A 22644-nucleotide genomic window follows, 5' to 3' on the forward strand; every position below is an offset into this window, starting at 1 on the left:
CATGCTCTGTTGCCTGTGTCTATGTGCCTGTGGTTCTGTCAGTGTGATCATGTGATGTATCTGACCCCAGGAATGTGTCAATAAAGTTTCCCCTTCCTGGTACAATGAATTCACGGTGTTCTTATTTCAATTTCCAGGAGTGTACTTTGCATTGATAATCGGTAAGATAAGAAGAGATATTTCGAGATATGTACTGAGTTATATAATTTCTAAAATTTCTGAAAATATCGTGGAGAGACCGCTGCAAGAGACATTACATCCGGATCCCACACCGCTGAGCAGTATTCAAGCAGCGGGCGAACAAGCGTACTGTAACCTACTTCCTTTGTTTTCGGATTGCATTTCCTTAGGATTCTTCCAATGAATCTCAGTCTGGCATCTGCTTTACCGACGATTAATTTTATATGGTCATTCCATTTTATATCACTCCTAATGCATACTCCCAGATAATTTATGGCATTAACTGCTTCCAGTTGCAGACCTGCTATATTGTAGCTAAATGATAAGGGCTCTTACTTTCTATGTATTCGCAGCACATTACACTTGTCTACATTGTGATTCAATTGCCATTCCCTGCACCATGCGTCTATTCGCTGCAGATCTTCCTGCATTTCAGTACAATTTTCCATTGTTACAACCTCTCGATATACCACAGCATCATCCGCAAAAAGCCTCAGTGAACTTCCGATGTCATCCACAAGGTCATTTAGGTATATTGTGAATAGCAAGGGTCCTACGACACTCCCCTGCGGCACACCTGAAATCACTCTTACTTCGGATAGAGAATGACATGCTGCGTTCTGTTATCTAGGAACTCTTCAATCCAATCACACAATTGGTCTGATAGTCCATATGCTCTTACTTTGTTCATTAAACGACTGTGGGGAACTGTATCGAATGCCTTGCGGAAGTCAAGAAACGCGGCATCTACCTATGGCCCTCTGAGTCTCGTGGACGAATAGCGCGAGCTGGGTTTCACACGACCGTCTTTTTCGAAACCCATGCTGATTCCTACAGAGTAGATTTCTAGTCTCCAGAAAAGTCATTATACTCGAACATAATACGTGTTCCAAAATTCTACAACTAATCGACGTTAGAGATACAGGTCTATAGTTCTGCACATCTGTTCGACGTCCCTCCTTGAAAACGGGGACGACCTGCGCCCTTTTCCAATCCTTTGGAACGCTATGCTGTTCTAGAGACCTACGGTACACCGCTGCAAGAAGGGGGGCAACTTCCTTCGCGTACTCTGTGTAAAATCGAACTGGTATCCCATCAGGTCCAGCGGCCTTTCCTCTTTTGAGCGATTGTAATTGTTTCTCTATCCCTCTGTCGTCTATTTCGATATCTACCATTTTGTGATCTGTGCGACAATCTAGAGAAGGAACTACAGTGCAGTCTTCCTCTGTGAAACAGCTTTGGAAAAAGACATTTAGTATTTCGGCCTTTAGTCTGTCATCCTCTCTTTCAGTACCATTTTGGTCACAGAGTGTTTGGACATTTTGTTTTGATCCACCTACCGCTTTGACACAAAACCAAAAGTTCTTAGGATTTTCTGCCAAATCACTACATAGAGCCGGCCGCGGTGGTCTCGCGGTTCTAGGCGCGCAGTCCGGAACCGTGCGACTGCTACGGTCGCGGGTTCGAATCCTGCCTCGGGCATGGGTGTGTGTGATGTCCTTAGGTTAGTTAGGTTTAAGTAGTTCTAAGTTCTAGGGGACTGATGACCATAGCAGTTGAGTCCCATAGTGCTCAGAGCCATTTTGAGCCAGTACATAGAACTTTACTTTCGAATTCATTGAACGCCTCTCGCATAGCCCTCTTCACACTACTTTTCGCTTCGCGTAATTTTTGTTTGTCTGCAAGGCTTTGGCTATGTTTGCTGTGAAGTTCCCTTTGCTTCCGCAGTAGTCTTCTAACTCGGTTGTTGTACCACGGTCGTTCTTTTCCATCTCTTACGACCTTGCTTGGCACGTCCTCATCTAACGCATATTGTACGATGGTTTTCAACTTTGTCCACTGATCCTCAACACTATCTGTGCTTGAGACAAAACTTTTGTGTTGAGCCTTCAGGTACTCTGAAATCTGCTTTTTGTCACTTTTGCTAAACAGAAAAATCTTCCTACCTTTTTTAATATTTCTATTTACGGCTGAAATCATCGAAGCAGTAACGCTTTATGATCGCTGATTCCCTGTTCTGCGTTAACTGTTTCAAATAGTTCGGGTCTGTTTGTCACCAGAAGGTCTAATATGTTATCGCCACGAGTCGGTTCTCTGTTTAACTGCTCAAGGTAGTTTTCAGATAAATCACTTAAAAAAAATTTCACTGGATTCTTTGTCCCTGCCACCCGTTACGAACGTTTGAGTCTCCCAGTCTATAACTGGCAAATTAAAATCTCTACCCAGAACTATAACATGGTGGGGAAATCTACTCGAAATATTATCCAAATTATCCTTCAGGTGGTCAGCCACAACAGCTGCTGAGCCAGGGGGCCTATAGAGACATCCAATTACCATTTCTGAGCCTGCTTTAACCGTGATCTTCACCCAAATTATTTCACATTTCGGATCTGCGTCAATTTCCTTCGATACTATTGCACTTCTTATCGCTCTAAACACGCCTCCCCCTTAACTGTCCAGCCTGTCTCTGCGGTATACATTCCAATCTGAGTTTAGGATTTCATTACTGTTTACGTCTGGTTTCAGCCAACTTTCTGTCCCTAGTACTATATGGGCATTGTGACCGTTTATTAATGAGAGCAGTTCTGGGGCCTTTCTATAGATGCTCCTGCCGTTTACTATTAGCACATTTATATTGTTATTCCCTGTTGCATTTTGCCTACTCCTACCTTGCCGCGTCTCAGGAGGCGTCTTGTCGGGCCTAGGGAGGGAATCCTCTAACCTAAAAAAACCACATGTGCACTCCACACGTACTCCGCTACCCTTATAACCGCTTCCTGCGTGTAGTGCACGCCTGACCTATTCAGGGGGACCCTACAATTCTCCGCCCGATAGCGGAGGTCGAGAAATTTGCACCCCAGATCTCCGCAGAATCGTCTGAGCCTCTGGTTTAAGCCTTCTACTCGGCTCCAAACCAGAGAACCGCGATCGGTTCTTGGAAAGATAGTACAAATAGTTAGCTCAGATTCCACTCCGCGAGCGAGGCTTTCCGCCTTCACCAACTCCGCCAACCACCTGTACGAACTGAGGATGACCTCTGAACCCAGACGGCAGGAGTCATTGGTGCCGACATGAGCAATAGTTTGCAGTCGGGTGCACCCAGTGTTCTCCATCGCCGCAGGCAGGGCCTCCTCCACATCTCGGATGAGACCCCCCGGCAAGCAGACAGAGTGAACACTGGCCTTCTTCCCCGACCATTCCGCTATTTCCCTAACGTTGGAGCTCCCAATAACTAATAAACCCTTCCCCCCATGTGCCTGCTCGGACCTTGCTGAAGGAGCAACCACATGTCCACTCGCACGCAGAGCGGGCGATGCCACACGGCCAGCCTCCTTATTGACCCTCCGCCTCGTGCGCCGCGAACGCCGCTGAACCCGCCACTCCCCTTGGGGAGAGGGTGGCCCAACCACGTCCGGTACCCGCGAAGATGTCTCGACAGCAGGGACAGTGGGTGGAGCATGTAACACCTGGGGTGTACCATGCGACGCACCAGACTCGCCACTGCCGCTACACTCCGAGGCAGCAGCCTGTAGACGGCTGACCGCGGCCATCAACACGTTCAGCTGTTCGCGAACAGTGGCCAGCTCCTCCTGCGTCCGTACACAGCAGTCACACATCCTATCCATCCCAAGAAATCAATTTACTGTAGAGAGTTAATCAACTTTTAACTAGACTGCTAATTCACTACAGGCGGCTGATTGTTGACTAAACTGTGGTTACTAGACACTTCTTGTAGAAAACAATGAAAATAGCACTACCTGTCTCTGGACTGTATTGAAAACAAACACTAGCACTACTGGCACTATGGCTGACTAAAGGAACTCTCACTGACTGTATTAAAAACAAACACGAAATCTATGGAACACTATTACTAGCACTCGACTATTAAAGCTTCCTAAAAGCAAAAACACACGGAAGAAGACGTGACAAGTAAGAAAAATACAGTTAATACTTAAATTAACGTAGCTCGCTGCACAGCAGAAGTGACGCAGACGGCAGTTACGACGACGCGTGTTAGTCGGCGAGGAACCCAGCGTGGCCGGCTGCTGTGCTCGGGCGGTTCTAGGCGCTTCAGTTCGGAACCGCGCTGCTGCTACGGTCGCAGGTTCGAATCCTGCCTCGAGCATGGATGTTTGTGATGTCCTTACGTTAGTTAGGCTTAAGTAGATCTAAGTCTAGGGGACTGATGACCTCAGATGTTAAGTCCCATAGTGCTCAGAGCCATTTGATCTATTTTGAACCCAGTAGGCACACACATTTGAATACTGCATCTGGTGGACGAGTGTATCAGCACTACCAGTTGAGCAGAGAGGTGTCTGATTGTGACCCGTCGATCACCTCCAACGAGAGTGTCCGCACGTTCCAACATTGCAGGAGTCAGAGCTGTGTGCGACCGGCCGGCACGCGGGAAGTCGGACAGGTTTGCGCGACCTTGTTGCGATGTAGACAGACGCCTCGCCCAACGACTCAGCGTACTTTTGTTCACTGCCAAGCCTCCGTAGACGTTCTGCAAGCGCCTATGAATAGCTGCAACCCTCTGGTTTTCCGCCGAAAGAAACGCAATGCCAATTCTTTGCTTGGAATCCACCTACATTACAAATGCCACTGTGAGGGTTATCTATAAGACCGCGACCTATATGGGCTTCATGAAGATTGTAAGCGTATTGTCATGTCGCTGGCGTAGTTGTGGAGTATCTTTGCGGGCAGCCGCGTCTGTAGTGAGTCGAGTGCGGGACACGGTACTGTTATGTTGTGTAGTGTGTAGCCCTGCATGTGAGAGGCTGTTTTTAGTATTCAGGCTGAAGTGTTGCTACAAGTGCTCTTACACTAAAGTGATGAAATACGGAGTGATTCAGAGGAAAGTGCGTCAAGAAGTAATGAAAAAATGAGCATTGCTGTCGATAACGTATTTGTGTATCCTCTCGTTGCGTGTCGCACAGTATCGATCATCCGCGCCGTTTTCGGTCTGCCAGAATGAAATGATGTGAATCAGTAGAAATTAGTTACCATAAAAGTGTGCAGTCAAGTGGCAATGTCTTGTAGCGAGCGTGAGGACGTGCGTTCGATCATCGCGTTTCCGCATTATCAACAGCCAACTGCGCACGCTCGTACAATTGAGAACTGAGAACTGAAAAATTAACTTTACAAACAGTGTTATATCATTACTAGTGACAAGGAGGACTATTACCAGGTATCCGTATCTGTGACGAGCATAAGAACTTTCGTTCGATCATTCGGCTTCCGCATCATCAACAATCACCCGCGTCGTGTCGGTTACGTGTACGCTCGTCTAAATGATATTTTGTGGACTGTTAATCACCCATTAATTGGGATAACACTTCTGAATTGGAATGTAAACAGTGCAACCTGCGATTTTCCTTTAATCGTCTCAGAACATAGTTGTTCATACCAGACGTCGAACAGTGTTGTGTTTTAACGTTGAGTGGCTCCCCTTATTCGCTTGCATATTTCGATAAATAATTTCAGGCAAGCCAGCAGCAGTGTGGAGCAGAACAGTACGACCGCCGCGGGGTTATCAGTTACGTGGTGTGGACAGGGCGCACCGTCAAGAAAAGCAACGGTCACGAAACGAGAAGTCAGTTTAAAAGGTACCACCCCACCCATTCGTACTCCCGGGCGTGTTACAAGATGTAGTGGCTGAAGCGGAAATATTCCATTATTTCCCACATCAAATTCCGCATTCTGTCAACCGAAATTAAGAGAGATAAAAAATGTGTTGTTGTAGTTACTGAATGACCCTCGTAGGCAACAACAAAGCCATAACAGCAACCACTTTGGTGATAGGCGTTTCTCTTCCTGATACATTTATATGTTTGACGCTAAGGGCGTTGGATGAATAAAGCAAAAAACAATGAAACAATAAATGTGAGTTTGATGCGCTTATGGCCAGAACCCTTCGTAATAGGAACAGCAACAGCAACCATCACCACAACTACCTTGTCCAGCGCAAAAATTCGTGATTTCTGTATTACTTCAACACTCACTGCCTGACTGGTACTGACTTGAAGTTGTTTTCCACCACCATAAGTATCTGTTATGTTCGTATTCGAGACAGTGATCGTTACCTGAACCTCCAGAAGGCAGGATCGTTGGGAGACAGCGATTCGTGTCTTCTTGAATAGAAGTTCCCTCTGAAGTTTGCCATGAAGACGTCGAAGCCTTCGTCCGCCAGGAGGTAACCTGTGAAGCATAAACGACGGTATTTTATATTATATAACTAGCCAGTGGAATAAAAATTAAAATTACAGTACTGTGTTTGAATTATTCACTTTTTCGTATAATTGCAAGTACTTCTCCTACCTCCTCATTTTGACTCCTCACAGAAATACTTTTCCAATTGTATTTTGTAATGGTCTCAACATACTTTTGTTTTCCTATGAATTCTTGAAGACTGTAGGTGTAATAGACAACGAACCATTTGCAATAAATGGTGTTTTCAAATATTCTTTACCATGTTTCCGACGAATTTAAACTCGTCTTCCTCAGAAGGACAACAAACTTCACATTAGCAATTGGTCAGTAAAGCTTTTTCCACATGACAGGTGTCGGCAACGGTCTGTACGTCCATGCGTAAACGTTAAGACCCTAAAATCAAGGGCTTATCACATCAATAAAACCATGTTTTAAAATAACAGACCACGTTAATAGCTACGTGCCGACTAAGAGAGAGTGGAGAGCGTCGATACCAGGGAAACCTCAGTTTAACCTTTACATGTGGACATATAGACCGTTGCCGACACATGTCATGTGGAGATAGCTTCACTGATTGATTCTTTATCTCAAGTTTGTTATTCTTCTGGAGAAGACGGATTTAAATCCGTCGAAACGATGGTAAAGGCTATTTGAAAACCACCAATTATTGCAACTGGTTGATTGTCTACTACACCTGCTGCTCTGCAACCGTTGCCGTAGTGCACACATGTTTAAAATCTTGAAGACTTCCTAACGTTGTAGTCTGTGACTTTAGACGAGCCTTACATTTTACAGAAATTTGTGACGATATGAGTTCATCGCTTGCAATTTTTCTATGTTTGTAGTGAATCCTGCTCTCTTTTATTATCTGAAACAAATTCCAGTACTAACAGTGATTGTAAATGCGGATTACCATGCCTTGCATTACGTTTTACCCTGTGTTATAGCTTTATATCAGAGATGTGAAGCACCTGCTGCTGCTGATGTTTGGTGTTTTATAGCGGTAAACGACGTGCTCATCAGCGCCCTTGCTTGCAATAAAAGCAGATGAGGGTGGTGAAAAACTACGTAAATATAACAATAAAATTTAAATCCAAGTGGTATCCTCACACAAGTATTGATAAGACAACCCTTATAGGTACCAGGCAAAAGAAAGCTACAGCTTCAGTTTTTTTCAGCACCTTGCTCCTAGTTTACAGACATCACATATTTTACTGTACTAACATTCCTGAGAGGCTGGATATTTCGGAGGTGTGGTTTAGCCACAGCCTAGAGAATGGTTTCCAGAATGAATTTTTCTCCCAGCTGTGGAGTGTGCACTGTTTTGAAACTTCCTTATAGATTACCAGTGTATGCCGGAGCGGGACACAGGTAGTATATCGTGCCTGGATAACTCAGTATGTAAGAGCATTGCCATTGAAAGGCAATGTTCTGGGTTTAAGCTGCACGAAATTTCAAGAGGTACTGGATATAATAGGAAGAGAATAATTTTATACAACATGACTAAAGGAACGGATAGATGGATAGGTAAGATTCAGAGACATAAACGAATGCTAAATTCATTAATTCAGGCAAGTACAGGAGATAAAAATTGTCCAGGGAAACCAAGACTAGAATTCAGTGAGCAAGTTCTAATGGGTGTATGTCGCAATAGTTGCATAGAGATGAGGATACTGGTAACAATTAGTCAGCATGGTGGACGAAGAATGACATGTAATTCGAAGACTACACTGTGTCCGTCTTTCGAATGGACAGCAGTGGAGACTTTCAACATCACAGTTGGCATTTCATGTCGCCGGGCACAAGGTAACAGATGACGCTGAAAAAGCAGACGGTGTTACATGCTTGAACTGCTAATACGATGCTTGCGATGATCTCAGCGACGAGGGAAGAAATGTAGTGGGGATCCTGTGCGGTCAGTGTGCGTCGTCTCCCGTACTACACAGACGAAACATGCCATTCTGAGGCACACTTTCCCTGCTGTCGAAATGCGGGCCAAGGCACGATGCGGCGACTAGCGTATTTTCACGGAAACGACACTTTTCTTCCACTGTACTTCATACACAATTTTCCTCGCATAATATGGACGCTCCTAATAAATTATAACCGTTTAAGATGCAAAAGAGAATTTTTCAACATACGGTAGTACAACTGTGTGCTTAAAAATTCGATCGTTTAAATGTTCAGATGTTGTTCATGTTCTTGTTGTCGGCTTTAGAACAAGGCCACCTGACCACTGACGTGCATCCGATGACAGTTAACGCACTACAGTTGATCAAGTGACAAGGAAGCAATTACGTTTTCTTAACGAATAGCAATCCATCTTTGTGTCATTTGGAAGCTATAGAAAATGAGAGAGAAGTAAAATTATGCTCACTTGAAAGAGACTGGGAATGTGTTTGATGTCAACCTCAAAATTGGTACAAATTTATTTCACGATGCAAGTAATTTCAGTACAATTTTTCTTATGACGCAAAATGGAAGAATGCACAGAATGAATTCAGCAGGGCCACAAGCTATGCAGGGAAATAAGGGCCTTTGTTCTGGTGCAGCGAAAATGGGAGCGATTTTTATTATTCTCGTCACATTAGGTTAGAAAAATATCTACACAATTACGAAAAAAAAATCATTAACAGACATTGGAGAGAACTTTCACGCTCCACATCGTGATGCACGAACTACATCTTTCCTGGCTCAATCTACGGATATGTAACCCAGAAATAACTCCCGATTTACTACAGCAGAATGCTTCTCAAGTGTTGACGGCACCATTCTCCCTGCCAGAACAGTGCCCTGCTTAAGTTGCTGTGCCTTTTGTCAGATTCTGCACAGTGAAAGCAGAGTAACGATGTGCTCCTCAGATTGATATCGAAGGGCATTCTGTCATGTTCGTTCGTGACCAAGTGGAGAGCGCTTAAAACAAGAGAAACATCGCCTGAAATTAAGATATAACTCAAAAGCTCTAAGGTAACGCTTTTTGAATCTCTTCTTAAGAGGACCATGGAAAATTTGATTGCAATCTGTTTTACATTTTTTCTTTTTTTTAATAAATGTATGCAGATATTTTCTCCAAACAAGAAAAATTATAATGAAAACGAGTTGAAATTCATGTACAGTTTTGTAATACTTTTCATTTTGTAAGTAGGCTGTTTAGGTGTAAGTAGGCTGTTTAGGTTTTTATATTGGTAACGCCACGTAGCGCTCTGTATGAAAATCACTGGCTGTGCTGTGTGCAGTCTGTGGCTGGTTGGCATTGTCGTAATACTCGCTATAGTCGTGTTGGGCAGTTGGATGTGAACAGCGCGTAGCGTTGCGCAGTTGGAGGTGAGCCGCCAGCAGTGGTGGATGTAGGGAGTGAGATGGCGGAGTTTTGAGAGCGAATGATCTGTACGTGTGTCCATCAGAGACAGTAAATTTGTAAGACTGGATGTCATGAACTGATATATATATATATTATGACTTTTGAACACTATTAAGGTAAATACATTGTTTGTTCTCTATCAAAATCTTTCATTTGTTAACTATGCCTATTAGTAGTTAGTGACTTCAGTAGTTAGAATCTTTTATTTAGCTGGCAGTAGTGGCGCTCGCTGTATTGCAGTAGTTCGAGTGAGGTAAGTGATTCATGAAAGGTATAGGTTACTGTTAGTCAGGGCATTCTTTTGTAGGGATTATTGCAAGTCAGATTGCGTTGCGCTAAAAATATTGTGTGTCAGTTTATTGATGATCAGAATAAGTAAAGAGAGAAATGTCCGAGTGCGTTCAGTTTTGCTCAGCTTTTTGAAAATCAAATAACGTAATGGGTTTATCAGCACAATCATTCATAAATTTTTCTAAGGGTAGGTTTCAGTTTATACTAGGAGATTAGTAGGTATCGCTAAGGAAACAAAATGCCTGTTCCATACAAGCGACCGAATTCCTTAGGAAGGCAGTCATGACGTAAGCAATGGATGAGGCGGAGTACACATTTCATCCAAGGAAAGACTTAATATTCCGTGACAGTTTAATTTTGTGGCATCTGACTAAGGATAAATTAATAGTGCCTTTTGCTTTAGGTGCTGTCACATAGAAAATTATAGTATTTGACTAGCGTATGTAAAGGCTCTGATATTAAATTTGACCCTCTCTTTAACCAGATGTTGAATGGGTAAAGTCTGTAACTGAATTTTTTGTTGTTTTATTTGCATAAATATTGTAAGTAATTTTATCTTGTAACTATAAGTACTCAGAAATTATTTAATGAAATAAGATTTTATTTTCGTAATAAGAGGCGCACTTTGCTCATTAAACTGTTCCAATAAAGCTTAAGTATCTGATATGTTTGTTAATACTGAGTTTTCTGTGTAGCTGTAATTCTGTGGAAAGTGCGTGAAACTTTTGTTACCAAGCAAGAGGAATTAATTGCGACTACGATTTTGTTGTTATCTAGAAAGGAATTTTGAATATATTACTGTTCTACAAACAATGGAATTATATTTTAGGAGAATAGTTTTCGAATCTCCCATTTGCAAAGTGTTTCAGTTTTTAACCAACTGTTCTCTGCGCTCATGTGCAGAATTTAACTGTCGTAACTGGAAGTTGTGTAGTTGAAAAATGAAAGTATATTTTCCTGAGAAATCGATCTGAAAGCACTCGTGCAACGAGTGTCGCATAACCACATTGCACAAACATGGCTATGATCCAACAGTTTCCAATTACAAGATATAGTTTTTTTATTGTTACAATGACAGCGTAATATCCTTCCACAGTTTCATACAAATGTACCTGTTTGGTGTTTCTTGCCACAATAGGAAATTCGCACGCTTTCCTGATATGTGATTATTAATAGAAATGCCCGGTGACGACGGAGGGCAGGTCATTTGAATTTAATCGTACATTCCACGTCTGTGGCAGAAGAATTGTCTCGACTAAACCACCATTCTTCTCTAAATTGTGGCGGCTGGAGAGGAATAAACAAAAAATAAATAAAAATAGAAGCCACCTGCAATCAGACAAGGCATAAGGGATTTATAACACTCTTTCGGAATACCTCAAACCACTGGAAGAAGTGCCTAATTAGAGAGCAGAACCTATGAAAGTGGAGAAAGGCCACCGGACTTTAGGATGACTATTAATCACTCAAAAAACTAAAATCAAGACACTCCCATAGGAGCTCTCGACTTGGAAAAAGCGTTCGATAACTTAAAAAACCTTAAGACGTATGAAATCGTCAGAAAAATAGATTAAGTTATGGGGAAATATGGCTATTGTACAGTATGTACAGATTCAAGAGGGACCGATAAGAATGAAGAACAGAGAGAGAAATGCTAAGACAGAAGAGGCGTACGGAAAGCATGAAGACTTCCTCTTCTATTAAAAAATGCATATCGAACAAAAACTGAAGGAATTAAAAGAAACGTTAAGAATAGGGATAATAATTACAAATGAAAAGATATAAGCGATAAATTTCGCTAATGAGATTGCTGTACTCAGAGAAAATGAGGAAAAATTTCAAGACAAATTGACGAGCACAGAATTTTGTTTTGAGAACAGCCAGAGAAAGAGGAATATCTTGAGGAGTAGCTGAAATAAGATTAGCGATAAACATAACATCATAATTAATATCAAAAATTAATAATTACTTAGCAGACGAAATGAAGGATTGAGGAGAAAGAGGTTTGCACAGGATAGACACGACAAACACATTCACGCAAAATTGACGAAGCGAGGTGTACGCAAGCAGCAGACTAGCATAGACAACAGATCTGCGGTTGTATCAGAAATTGACCTGCGCTTAAAAAGAGTTCATGTCTGAGAAGAATCGAAATGTTTCAGGTGCAGCGTGGTTTGGACGTTTCTCCATTGTCATCGTTTTCCTTTCAGGTATTTGGCCTCTTGACGTGTTACGGTTTCGTCGAGAAGTTCTCCTGCCGTCTTTTCATTGGTCGACCCAGCGATCTTACACTTTCAGGGTGTTAGTGTAGCATGGGATTGGGGATTCTCCTTGATCTCATTCGTTATGGACCTTTTCTGCAGTTGTTTTGACAGCTTTGAATATGATGTGTGATAGGTTTCATTTGAAGTTCTTTTAACACATCTCCATTCCTTTTGTGATTACATTTGTCATAACCAGCTGTTCGTCTCAAGAATTTCCTTTCACAGGTTGATAGTCGTATCGCATCTGTTGCCTTTATTGTCCAGGACAATTCCATAGCAAAGCACTGGTGTTTTTCTGTACCAGGGAAGGTTTCGTTACATTATTAATGACTCCCACTGTTTTTGCATACCTAGCAGATTTTTCATCTAGTTCTGTTTCTTCCAGAAAGGATAGTTTATAGTTCAAATATGTGAATGTGACAACTCTTTGCCGCGAGGGATTAGCCGAGCGGGCTAGGGCGCTGCAGTCATGGACTGTGCGGCTGATCCGGGCGGAGGTTCGAGTCCTCCCTCGGGCATGGGTGTGTGTGTTTGTCCTTAGGATAATTTAGGTTAAGTAGTGTGTAAGCTTAGGGACCTTAGCGTAAGTCCTATAAGTCCCATAAGATTTCACACACATTTGAACATTTCTTTAACAACTCTTTCTAGAATTTTATTTTTCAAACAGTTCTTGCTTTGTACTGGGTAATTTCCGCAGACAGCCATAATTTTAGTCCTTTCGGTGTTAGTTTACATGCGGTATTTGTCAGAATAGTCTGTAAATCGTGTACAGAAAGCTGAAAGTCATCCTCTGAAGATGCTACGAGAACTAAATCATCTGCAAAAAGTAAAATATCTAGCTTTGTGTTTCCATTGATTTGAATGAAGTCATGTGGCATTTGTCTCCACTCTCGGATGATTTTATTCATGTAATTAATAGACAAGAGTGGTGAAAGGGTGCATCCTTGTCGTACTCCTTCATGTATTCTGCCTCGCTTTGGAAAGTTGACTGATAAGACACGAAATAGGCGTTTGTCGGCAGGAGCGGTAAGGAAAACTACGAATGGAAAACGCTATGGAGCAGTAGTGATAGGATGATGGGACATGAGTGAAGACATTGGGTAACAGCTTCCGCGATACTCCAGGGAGCCGTAGAGTGCAAATCTGGAAGAAGAAATTATTATGTATGCGACATAGGACATACTGGGTGTAACTATATTCCCTACACAGACTTTGAGGATTTGTAGTGGGGGCCAAGACAATTTAGTTTAACATTGGAACTCATGTCAGGAAATGTACATCTTCCCGCTACATGCAAATACCACAACAAAGGTTGCTCTCCGACGCCCATTCTTCGTCTGGGTCCACTCAGGGCTTGATATTATGACCACCAAAATTATCCAAGATATTGTACCTCCTTTTATAATCACCAGTCTTTGGTTCTCCAGCATCCGCCGCAGCAATAACCCGCGACTGTAGATCTTTCGCGGAAGCCACAGGCCTCTCGTAAACGCAGGATTTCATGTGAATCCAAAGGTAATAGTCTAGCTGAGGATATGTGCAGGTCAAACAATCGGGGCACCACGACCTGTCTACTGTTGCCAAAATCGTCCAGATTAAAACTGTGTGCCCGACCGAGACTCGAACTCGGAACCTTTGCCTTTCGCGGACAAGTGCTCTACCACCCGAGCTACCGAAGCACGACTCACGCCTGGTACTCACAGCTTTACTTCTGCCAGTATCTCGTCTCCTACCTTCCAAACTTTACAGAAGCTCTCCTAAGAAACTTGCAGAACTAGCACTCCTGAAAGAAAGGGCACACAGTATTAATCTGCCAGGAAGTTTCATATCAGCGCACACTCCGCTGCAGAGTGAAAATCTCATTCTGGAAACATCCCCCAGGCTGTGGCTAAGCCATGTCTCCGCAATATCCTTTCTTTCAGGAGTGCTAGTTCTGCAAGCTTCGCAGGAGAGCTTCTGTAAAGTTTGGAAGGTAGGAGACGAGATACTGGCAGAAGTAAAGCTGTGAGTACCACGCGTGAGTCGTGCTTCGGTAGCTCGGATGGTAGAGCACTTTTCCGCGAAAGGCAAAGGTTCCGAGTTCGAGTCTCGGTCGGGCACACAGTTTTAATCTGCCAGGAAGTTTCATATCAGCACACACTCCGCTGCAGAGTAAAATCTCATTCTGGAGTGCGAAGGTGTCTGGCGGTGTGGAAAACGCTCCGCATACAACTAACGAGCAGTAGTCCCACTGCACTGAGCTCCGGCGTACAAGTCCTCAACGTCTGTAAAGGGAATTTAGTTACTCCCTGTATGTCGTATGTCGGATACAAATTGCACTCTACGGCTCCCTGGAGTATCACGGAAGCTGTTCCCCCATGAAGGATGGCGTTGTGTGTGTGTGTGTGTGTGTGTGTGTGTGTGTGAGTGTGTGTGTGTGTGTGTGTGTGTGACGTGAGATGCAGAGACTGTCAGTCGCGGTGTGGCGGCAGTGACTGACCGAGCGCTTCGCCGCGTCCTGCGAGGATCCAGTTGTCGGAGGCGCCCAGAATGCCGTGCACTAGCAGCACGGGCCCGCGGCGCGCGCCGGCCGACGCCCTGGGCGGCAGGCGATGCAGCGCCAGCAGGTAGCCGTCCCTTGTGCGCACCGCGTGCTCCTCGCAGTGGTAGCCCGCCGTGGCCGCCAGCTCGCACTGCCAACACACCGCCGCGCCTCACTCCTCTGCCACACAACATCTGTGTTTATACATATGGTTTATTCCTTTATTGCACCGCATCACGGTAGCAAAGTCACGTCTTTACAATGCATGTAATTACATCACCAGATCTGTTTTAATCCACTAGACATGTTTTGCGAAAGCCTTTGACTGTGAAAACAATAGGTTTATTGTCGCGTCCCGGCACAGCCTCACTATACCACAATGAAATAAGTGCGACCTTGTAAGGTGTCAGGCAAGTCCAACACCTTCCATGAAAACCCTGACATGATAGCAAATCCGGCAGTATGTCACATAGCTCCGAATAAATCCTGACATTAAATTAACCAAAGTAATAGGATCAACGAGTGAGCTAATGGAATACCACAGACTAACACAAGAACGCCTAAATGCATGTCATACCTTCCCACCGTGGAACAGACGCAGTTCCGACGGGAGAAACGAGAACAGAAGCCGAGAGCAGAGTCATGTAGGCTAGAAGGCCCTGCGATAAGGGACGGACACCCACGTCGCCAGCCGACCGCCAAGACCACCCCCCAGCCATATTAACAGATAGAGCCCTCCAGAAGAACAGTATAGATCTTACGATAACACTAAAAGGGCCACACCAGCTGCAAGTTTTAGCGTGAGACTTTTTCGCGTTTCTGTTACGTAGCAAACAAAAACATTGCCCCACCAAGAAAAGTATAACGTTTCTCATTGGCTAGACAGAATTTTTGTAGGCGGAGCTTAAGGTTAACATTGAGACCCTGATTAGTCGGTTAAAAACACAGCCAGATAGCTTTTCTAAAACCGACTTCAGTAAATTGTAGTAAGGAGAAGTTAGAGAGAGTTGCTTCCGAGACGACGAGGTGTGTGGAGCTGCGCCGCCCGCCGCCCCCTGACGCTGAATAACCACCGACAAGGTAATGAACGTACGCGTTGTCACATAAGCGCTTAAAGCTTCACTCAGAACTGCAGAAGTCTCATCTGTTACATCCCCTTCTTACGTAATACTAGTGTCGATAGTCAATTAAATCTCATGGTATTCACATTTGCTACTTGAAGTTAACATCTGAAACGCGATGATTTTTCTGTTATATAATTATTGAACAGCCATATCAGCCACTGTAATTTACGACAAGTTAAATAAGCAATTCAAGATAATTGAGGGTCACTGTAGACCATTTTGATAGTTTTCTCTTTTATGGAACTTAACTTAAATCTAGATTATAGATGTGATATGGCATAGGTCATCCTTCGATCCATTGTACAACTTGGAAACACATTCAGGGAATATTCGTTCACATTTTTGTTGAACGTAGTTGGTTTTTATCATCCTGTATTAAAATATTTCCTTTCATCAGTAGTGCAATTTATAAGCAATGTTTTGTGAGTAGAATAAAATTTCCAATGGTAAACTTAATTGCTTTTCGACGTTATTTTACCAGCTAACTAAAAATAGGAAAGTCTTGAACCCCTTCCACTAAATTTAGTTAGTATTAAGATTATTTTACAGGGAGTGCAGTGGAACTGACGCTGAAAGCATTAAGTATTTGATTATATCATCGCTAGTCTCACTGAACTCTTCTGAACTCTACATGTCATGTGTGGTCTGGCGTCTCCTTACCAGCAACAGGCCCCAGGTTCAAACTAGTCAACTCCCTAAAAAACACGCTCAGAGCGTCGTTGCGCGAAAGTGGTAGGGAGGCACGACTTAGAACAGACTCCACGCAGAATGTTAGAACCTGCGTAGCGCAATCGGGACGTTAACAACAATGGGATAGTTATAAATTGCTGTCAACCTTTATATCGGAGCTGAGAGGGAGAGAATCTCCTTGGTTTGAAGCAAATAAGTTTCCAGAAAATAGGTTACAGAATTCAAAAATGGCTCTGAGCACTATGGGACTCAACTGCTGAGGTCATTAGTCCCCTAGAACTTAGAACTAGTTAAACCTAACTAACCTAAGGACATCACAAACATCCATGCCCGAGGCAGGATTCGAACCTGCGACCGTAGCGGTCTTGCGGTTCCAGACTGCAGCGCCTTTAACCGCACGGCCACTTCGGCCGGCCAGGTTACAGAATTGCAATAGGCAGAAAAGATTGGTTAGCTTCTATCAAGTTTAGTCTCACATATACTTACGTGAGGTGTTGGACCATAAACCCCTTAGTAAGATTCAGTCCATTTATTCGGACTTGCTACTTCAAAGCTAATTGCCGGTACATATACTGGGTGATCAAAAAGTCAGTATAAATTTGAAAACTTAATAAATCACGGAATAATGTAGATAGAGAGGTAAAAATTGACACACATGCTTGGAATGACGTGAGGTTTTATATGAACCAAAAGAAAGTACCGCAAAACGCGTGAAATATCTCTTAAGCGCGTCGTTCGGTTGATGATCGTGTGCTCAGCCGCCACTTTCGTCGTGCTTCGCCTCCCAGGTCCCCAGACCTCAGTCCGTGCGATTATTGGCTTTGGGGTTTCCTGAAGTCGCAAGTGTATCGTGATCGACCGACATCTCTAGGGATGCTGAAAGACAACATCCGACGCCAATGCTTCACCATAACTCCGGACATGCTTTACAGTGCTTTTCACAACATTATTCCTCGACTACAGCATTTGTTGAGGAATGATGGTGGGCATATTGAGCATTTCCTGTAAAGAACATCATCTTTGCTTTGTCTTACTTTGTTATGCTAAATGTTGCTATTCTGATCAGATGAAGCGCCATCTGTCGGACATTTTTTGAACTTTTGTATTTTTTTTTTTTTTTTTTTTTGTTCTAATAAAGCCCCATGTCATTCCAAGCATGTGTGTCAATTCGTACCTCTCTATCTACATTATTCCGTGATTTATTCAGTGCCGGCCGAAGTGGCCGTGCAGTTCTAGGCGCTGCAGTCTGGAACCGCGAGACCGCTACGGTCGCAGGTTCGAATCCTGCCTCGGGCATGGATGTGTGTGATGTCCTTAGGTTAGTTAGATTTAAGTAGTTCTAAGTTCTAGGGGACTAATGACCTCAGAAGTTGAGTCCCATAGTGCTCAGAGCCATTTGAACCATTTTGATTTATTCAGTTTTCAAATTTATACTGACTTTTTGAACACCCAGTAAGGAACAAGTACAAAGCAATCACTTGTTCTTGGTTAGCACTGAAATCTCTCTAAGTAATTGAGACAAAGACTGACAGCCTCTGTTCAACACTATTCCAATGAAACTCTAAAAATCCTACTTGACCTGCAGTTCCTGAGTGTCCACCAGAGTCTATCACCGCCTTCTCGTAGTTGAAGTCTTTATCATCTGTATCGGCTGCTATGGGCCTACTCGGCCCCGCTGGCGTCTCGCTGCAGAATCTCCAAACTACTGGCACTCGCTCTGAGTCTGCATCTGAATCTCTGCTTCTAGCTATTCCGCTGCCTGGCCTTTTATTTCATTTCTCATGTAGTTGGGTGCACACGAGTTAATTTGTTTCACACGACCCTTTCATTTCTAAGTGATCGGATTGCACAAGAATGCTTATGGTTCCACAAGACACTCTCGTTTCTAACTGGTCGGCTTGCGCAAGAATACCTTCAGTTCCACATGACACTTTCTTTTGTAGCCGCACACAACTTAATTTGGTTCCACACGAGTCTTTTCCGCGCGTGACCGACACTCTCTCTTGTTGTATTATCGCCCTGGTGTTTGCGTCTTCCATTGCGTAAGTTTGATTCATGCTGCTTCCTCTGGCAGGATGTCAAACACTAAGTTATTTGATCACCATGCCCCACTTGGCAGCCTCCGCCGTTTATCTTGTCCCTACGTCCTGGTGCACTATTTCTTAATGTCGGCTGGCTGTTTGCATATGGACCTCTTACTATGGTCACAAAAGCAAGAATAAAAATTAAAATTTCCTACAGTCACAACATTATTTATAAATAACTTTTCTGCTACTAGTCAAGATTCTCTTTCATTTATAAACAGCCGGAAATAAAATTTAGTACCCTTGGAAAGGCGACGTTGATTTTAATCCGATGACGGCATATGTCAGCTGTCGACGTTCCAAAGTCGTCCGTCGACAGTGGCATAGATACCAGAGCGTCACGTGTGTCTACCCTTTAATAGCTAATGCTCAGAGCTAGGAAGCTTAGTGTGGTGCAGTTGTGCAACGATGCTGGTATCAGTGGTCACGTGAACATTCTCACAACCGTAGACGAGATTCAGGACAGACATGGAGCAGAGAAACCCAGCCCAGACGTGTGAACACGAACTGTTGCGAGCAGGTGCTTCGCAGTGACACCACGGGCACCCGATCCTCTAGCCCGTCTTCCACTAACGCCACAACATCGACGTCCATGGATCGACTGCTGCCGTCAGCAGCAGTCGGCCGAGAAACAAGAAGCTGCAGGGAAGGAACCGATTTTGTGGCATTTCACGAGTTCCTCACCAGGAGCGAATTGTATAGTTTCATCTGTGTGCTTTAGTAATTTAGTTTCCTGAGTTTCTGCGTGTTAATTTAATATCTGATAGACACACTTCATGCATATTCGTTTGCTTCGGAAAGTAAACAGATTTTGCGACACATTACAAGTTCCTACTCAGCAGCAAATTATTTAGCCGCACCTGTGTGGTTTGGTAGTTCAGATTTTGAACTTCTGCGTATTAATCTAATTTATTGAACACAATTCTCGCATTTTCCTCCGTGTCTACAGCATAGTTCCGTAGTGCGTGTCGATCGTCCTTGTTTGTCTGTGTAGTGCTGTTTTCCACCAGCTTTAGTATGGATGAGGACTGTGCTGGCTGTGTGATGATGCGAGCCGAATTGATCACACTTCGCTCTCAGCTCCAGGCTGTGATAGCTTCGGTTACACAGCTTTAAGCTGCAGTGGATGAGCATCACTGTTGGGGACCGGCCATGCAGATCCAATGGACGTCCAGCATGTCTCAGTCAGCCGATTGGCCTGCACCAGTGACCAGTCCAGTTACTGCTCGCACTGAGGTTAACCACGCACCTGTGGTCCAGTGGAAGGTCGCCTTGTGGCGTGCCAGTCGGCGAAAGACTTCCCAGGGGGCCACACGTAAGCCACCCGTTAGTCTGACAAACAGGTTCCAGGTGCTGTCTGTGGCTGACACTGTCTCTCAACCAGATGCAGTCGCTTGTCCTGTCTCAGAGAGAACCTCTCAGCCAGCAAAATCCAGGCAATCACAGAGGGTGGGGTAAGTTGGAAGCTCCATTATTAGACATGTTATGGGGCCCCTTAGGGACATAGCTGCTAGGAAGGGGAAGATGGCCAATGTTTGTGTGCATGCTGGGTGGAGTCATTCCAGACGTGGAAAGGGTCCTTCCAGATGCCATGTAGATTCAAATGGTTCAAATGGCTCTGAGCACTATGGGACTTAACATCTGTGGTCATCAATCCCCTAGAACTTAGAACTACTTAAACCTAACTAACCTAAGGACATCACACACATCCATGTCCGAGGCAGGATTCGAACCTGCGACCGTAGCGGTCACGCGGTTCCAGACTGAAGCGCCTAGAACCGCACGGCCACAACGGCCGGCTGCCATGTAGAGAACAGCGTGCTGCCAACTACAAGTGGTGGCTCACGTCGGTTCCAATAATGTTTGTCGCTTTAGATCGAAAGAGATTATCTCTGGTTTCAAGCGGCTAACAGAAGTGGTAAAAGCTGCCAGTCTTGCTTGCGAGATGAAAGCAGAGCTCACCATTTGAAGCAGGACCGATTGTGGGCGTTTGGTACAGAGCCGAGTGGACGGTCAGAATGAGAGTCTCAGACGGTTCTGAGACCGTGTAGGCTGCAAATTCCTCGACCAGCGCCATAAGGTGGGGAGTTCACTAAATGCAGGAGGCGGCTACACGGGAATTGGGGGCTGTGTGGCGTGAAATGGGCGGGTTTTTAGGTTAGAGGGTCTCGGGGAAATACAAAAAGGCCTTCAGTCTCAAACGGTGCAGATCGAACATAGGAAGAACGTAGACACAGAAACCATAGATATAACAATTGTAAATTTTTCGTAGCTGTCTTGGAAGAGTACCAGAGCCCCAAGTGCTAATAGAAATCACTAATACTCAAATCGTTATAGGCACTGAAAGCTGGCTACAGCCGGAGATACGTTCAGTCGAAGCTTTTGCGAAGAACCTAACTGTGTTCCGAAAAGATAGGCTAAACAAAGTTGGCGGCGACGTGTTTGTTGCTGTTAGAAGTAGCTTATCTTGTAGCGAAATTGAAGAAGATAATTCCTGTGTGTTAGTGAAGGCAGAGGTAATTCTTGGCAATCGGAATAAAATAATAATTTGATCGTTTTACCGACAGATGATATAATTTCTGAAAGGTTTAAATAAAACTTGAGTTTAATTTCAAACACGTACCCGGCTCATACTAGACACACCAAAAAAAGTTTTCTATCAACCCGGTCCCCAAAATCCGAAAATAGACATTGACTGTGGATATTGTATCACAGACACAGTCCCTTTGACTGTTCAGAGGTGTCACTAAACCCACCCAAAGATGTAAACAACCATGTATGAGCAGCCGATCACTTCCAGTCATTCCACCAGGAATGAGGCACACGGCTCGTGTTGTCTGTAGTTCATCCATGCCTACACGGTCAATACCACGTTCTATCGCGTCCACATCGTTACTTTGTGCCAGGAAGCGCTCTCAGCAATGGAAGTGTCCAGGCGTCTTGGAGTGAACCAAATCGGTGTTGTTCGGATATGGAGGAGATACAGAGAGACAGAAATGGCTCTGAGCACTATGGGACTTAACATCTATGGTCATCAGTCCCCTAGAACTTAGAACTACTTAAACCTAACTAACCTAAGGACAGCACACAACACCCAGCCATCACGAGGCAGAGAAAATCCCCGACCCCGCCGGGAATCGAACCCGGGAACCCGGGCGTGGGAAGCGAGAACGCTACCGCACGACCACGAGATGCGGGCACAGAGAGACAGGAACTGTCAATGACATGCCTCCTTCAAACTGTCCAAGAGCTACTACTGCAATGGATGACCGCTACGTACGGATTATGGGTCGGAGGAACCCTGGCAGCAACACCACTATGTTGAATAATGCTTTTCGTGCAGCCACAGGATGTCGTGTTATGACTCAAACTTGCACAATAGGCTGCATGATGAGCAACTTCACTCCCGACGCCCATGGCGAGGTCAATCTTTGCAATCACGACACCATGCAGCGCGGTAGAATGGGCCCAACAACATGCCAAATGAACCGCTAAGGACTGGCATAACGCCGGCCGCGGTGGTCTAGCGGTTCTAGGCGCTCAGTCCGGAGTCGCGCGACTGCTACGGTCGCAGGTTCGAATTCTGCCTCGGGCATGCATGTGTGTGATGTCCTTAGGTTAGTTAGGTTTACGTAGTTCTACGTTCTAGGGGACTTATGACCTCAGCAGTTGAGTCCCATAGTGCTCAGAGCCATTTGAACCATTTTTGACTGGCATAACGTTCTCTTCACCGATGAGTGTCGCATATGCCTTTAACCAGAGAATCGTCAGAGACGTGCTTGGAGGCAACCCGGTCAGGCTGAACGCCTTAGACACACTATCCAGCGAGTGTGGCAAGGTGGAGGTTCCCTGCTGTTTTGGGGTGGCGTTATGTGGGGCCGACGTACGCCGCTGGTGGTCATGGAAGGCGCCGTAA

General features: G+C 44.4%; 1 protein-coding gene across 1 annotated transcript in view; it reads right to left on the reverse strand.

Annotated features, from left to right (window-relative positions):
- Nucleotides 1-22644, reverse strand: part of LOC124613359 (lipase 3-like) — a 122525-nt gene that overhangs the window by 51273 nt on the left and 48608 nt on the right. Inside the window, exons 2-3 of the mRNA XM_047142057.1 lie at nt 14789-14981; nt 6267-6381 (exon numbers count right to left, since the gene is read on the reverse strand). Of these exons, the coding sequence (XP_046998013.1) occupies nt 6267-6381; nt 14789-14981 (308 nt within the window). The remainder of the gene's footprint in view (nt 1-6266; nt 6382-14788; nt 14982-22644) is intronic.

Source organism: Schistocerca americana, chromosome 4 (genome assembly GCF_021461395.2).
Source record: "Schistocerca americana isolate TAMUIC-IGC-003095 chromosome 4, iqSchAmer2.1, whole genome shotgun sequence".
Lineage (NCBI taxonomy): Eukaryota > Metazoa > Arthropoda > Insecta > Orthoptera > Acrididae > Schistocerca > Schistocerca americana.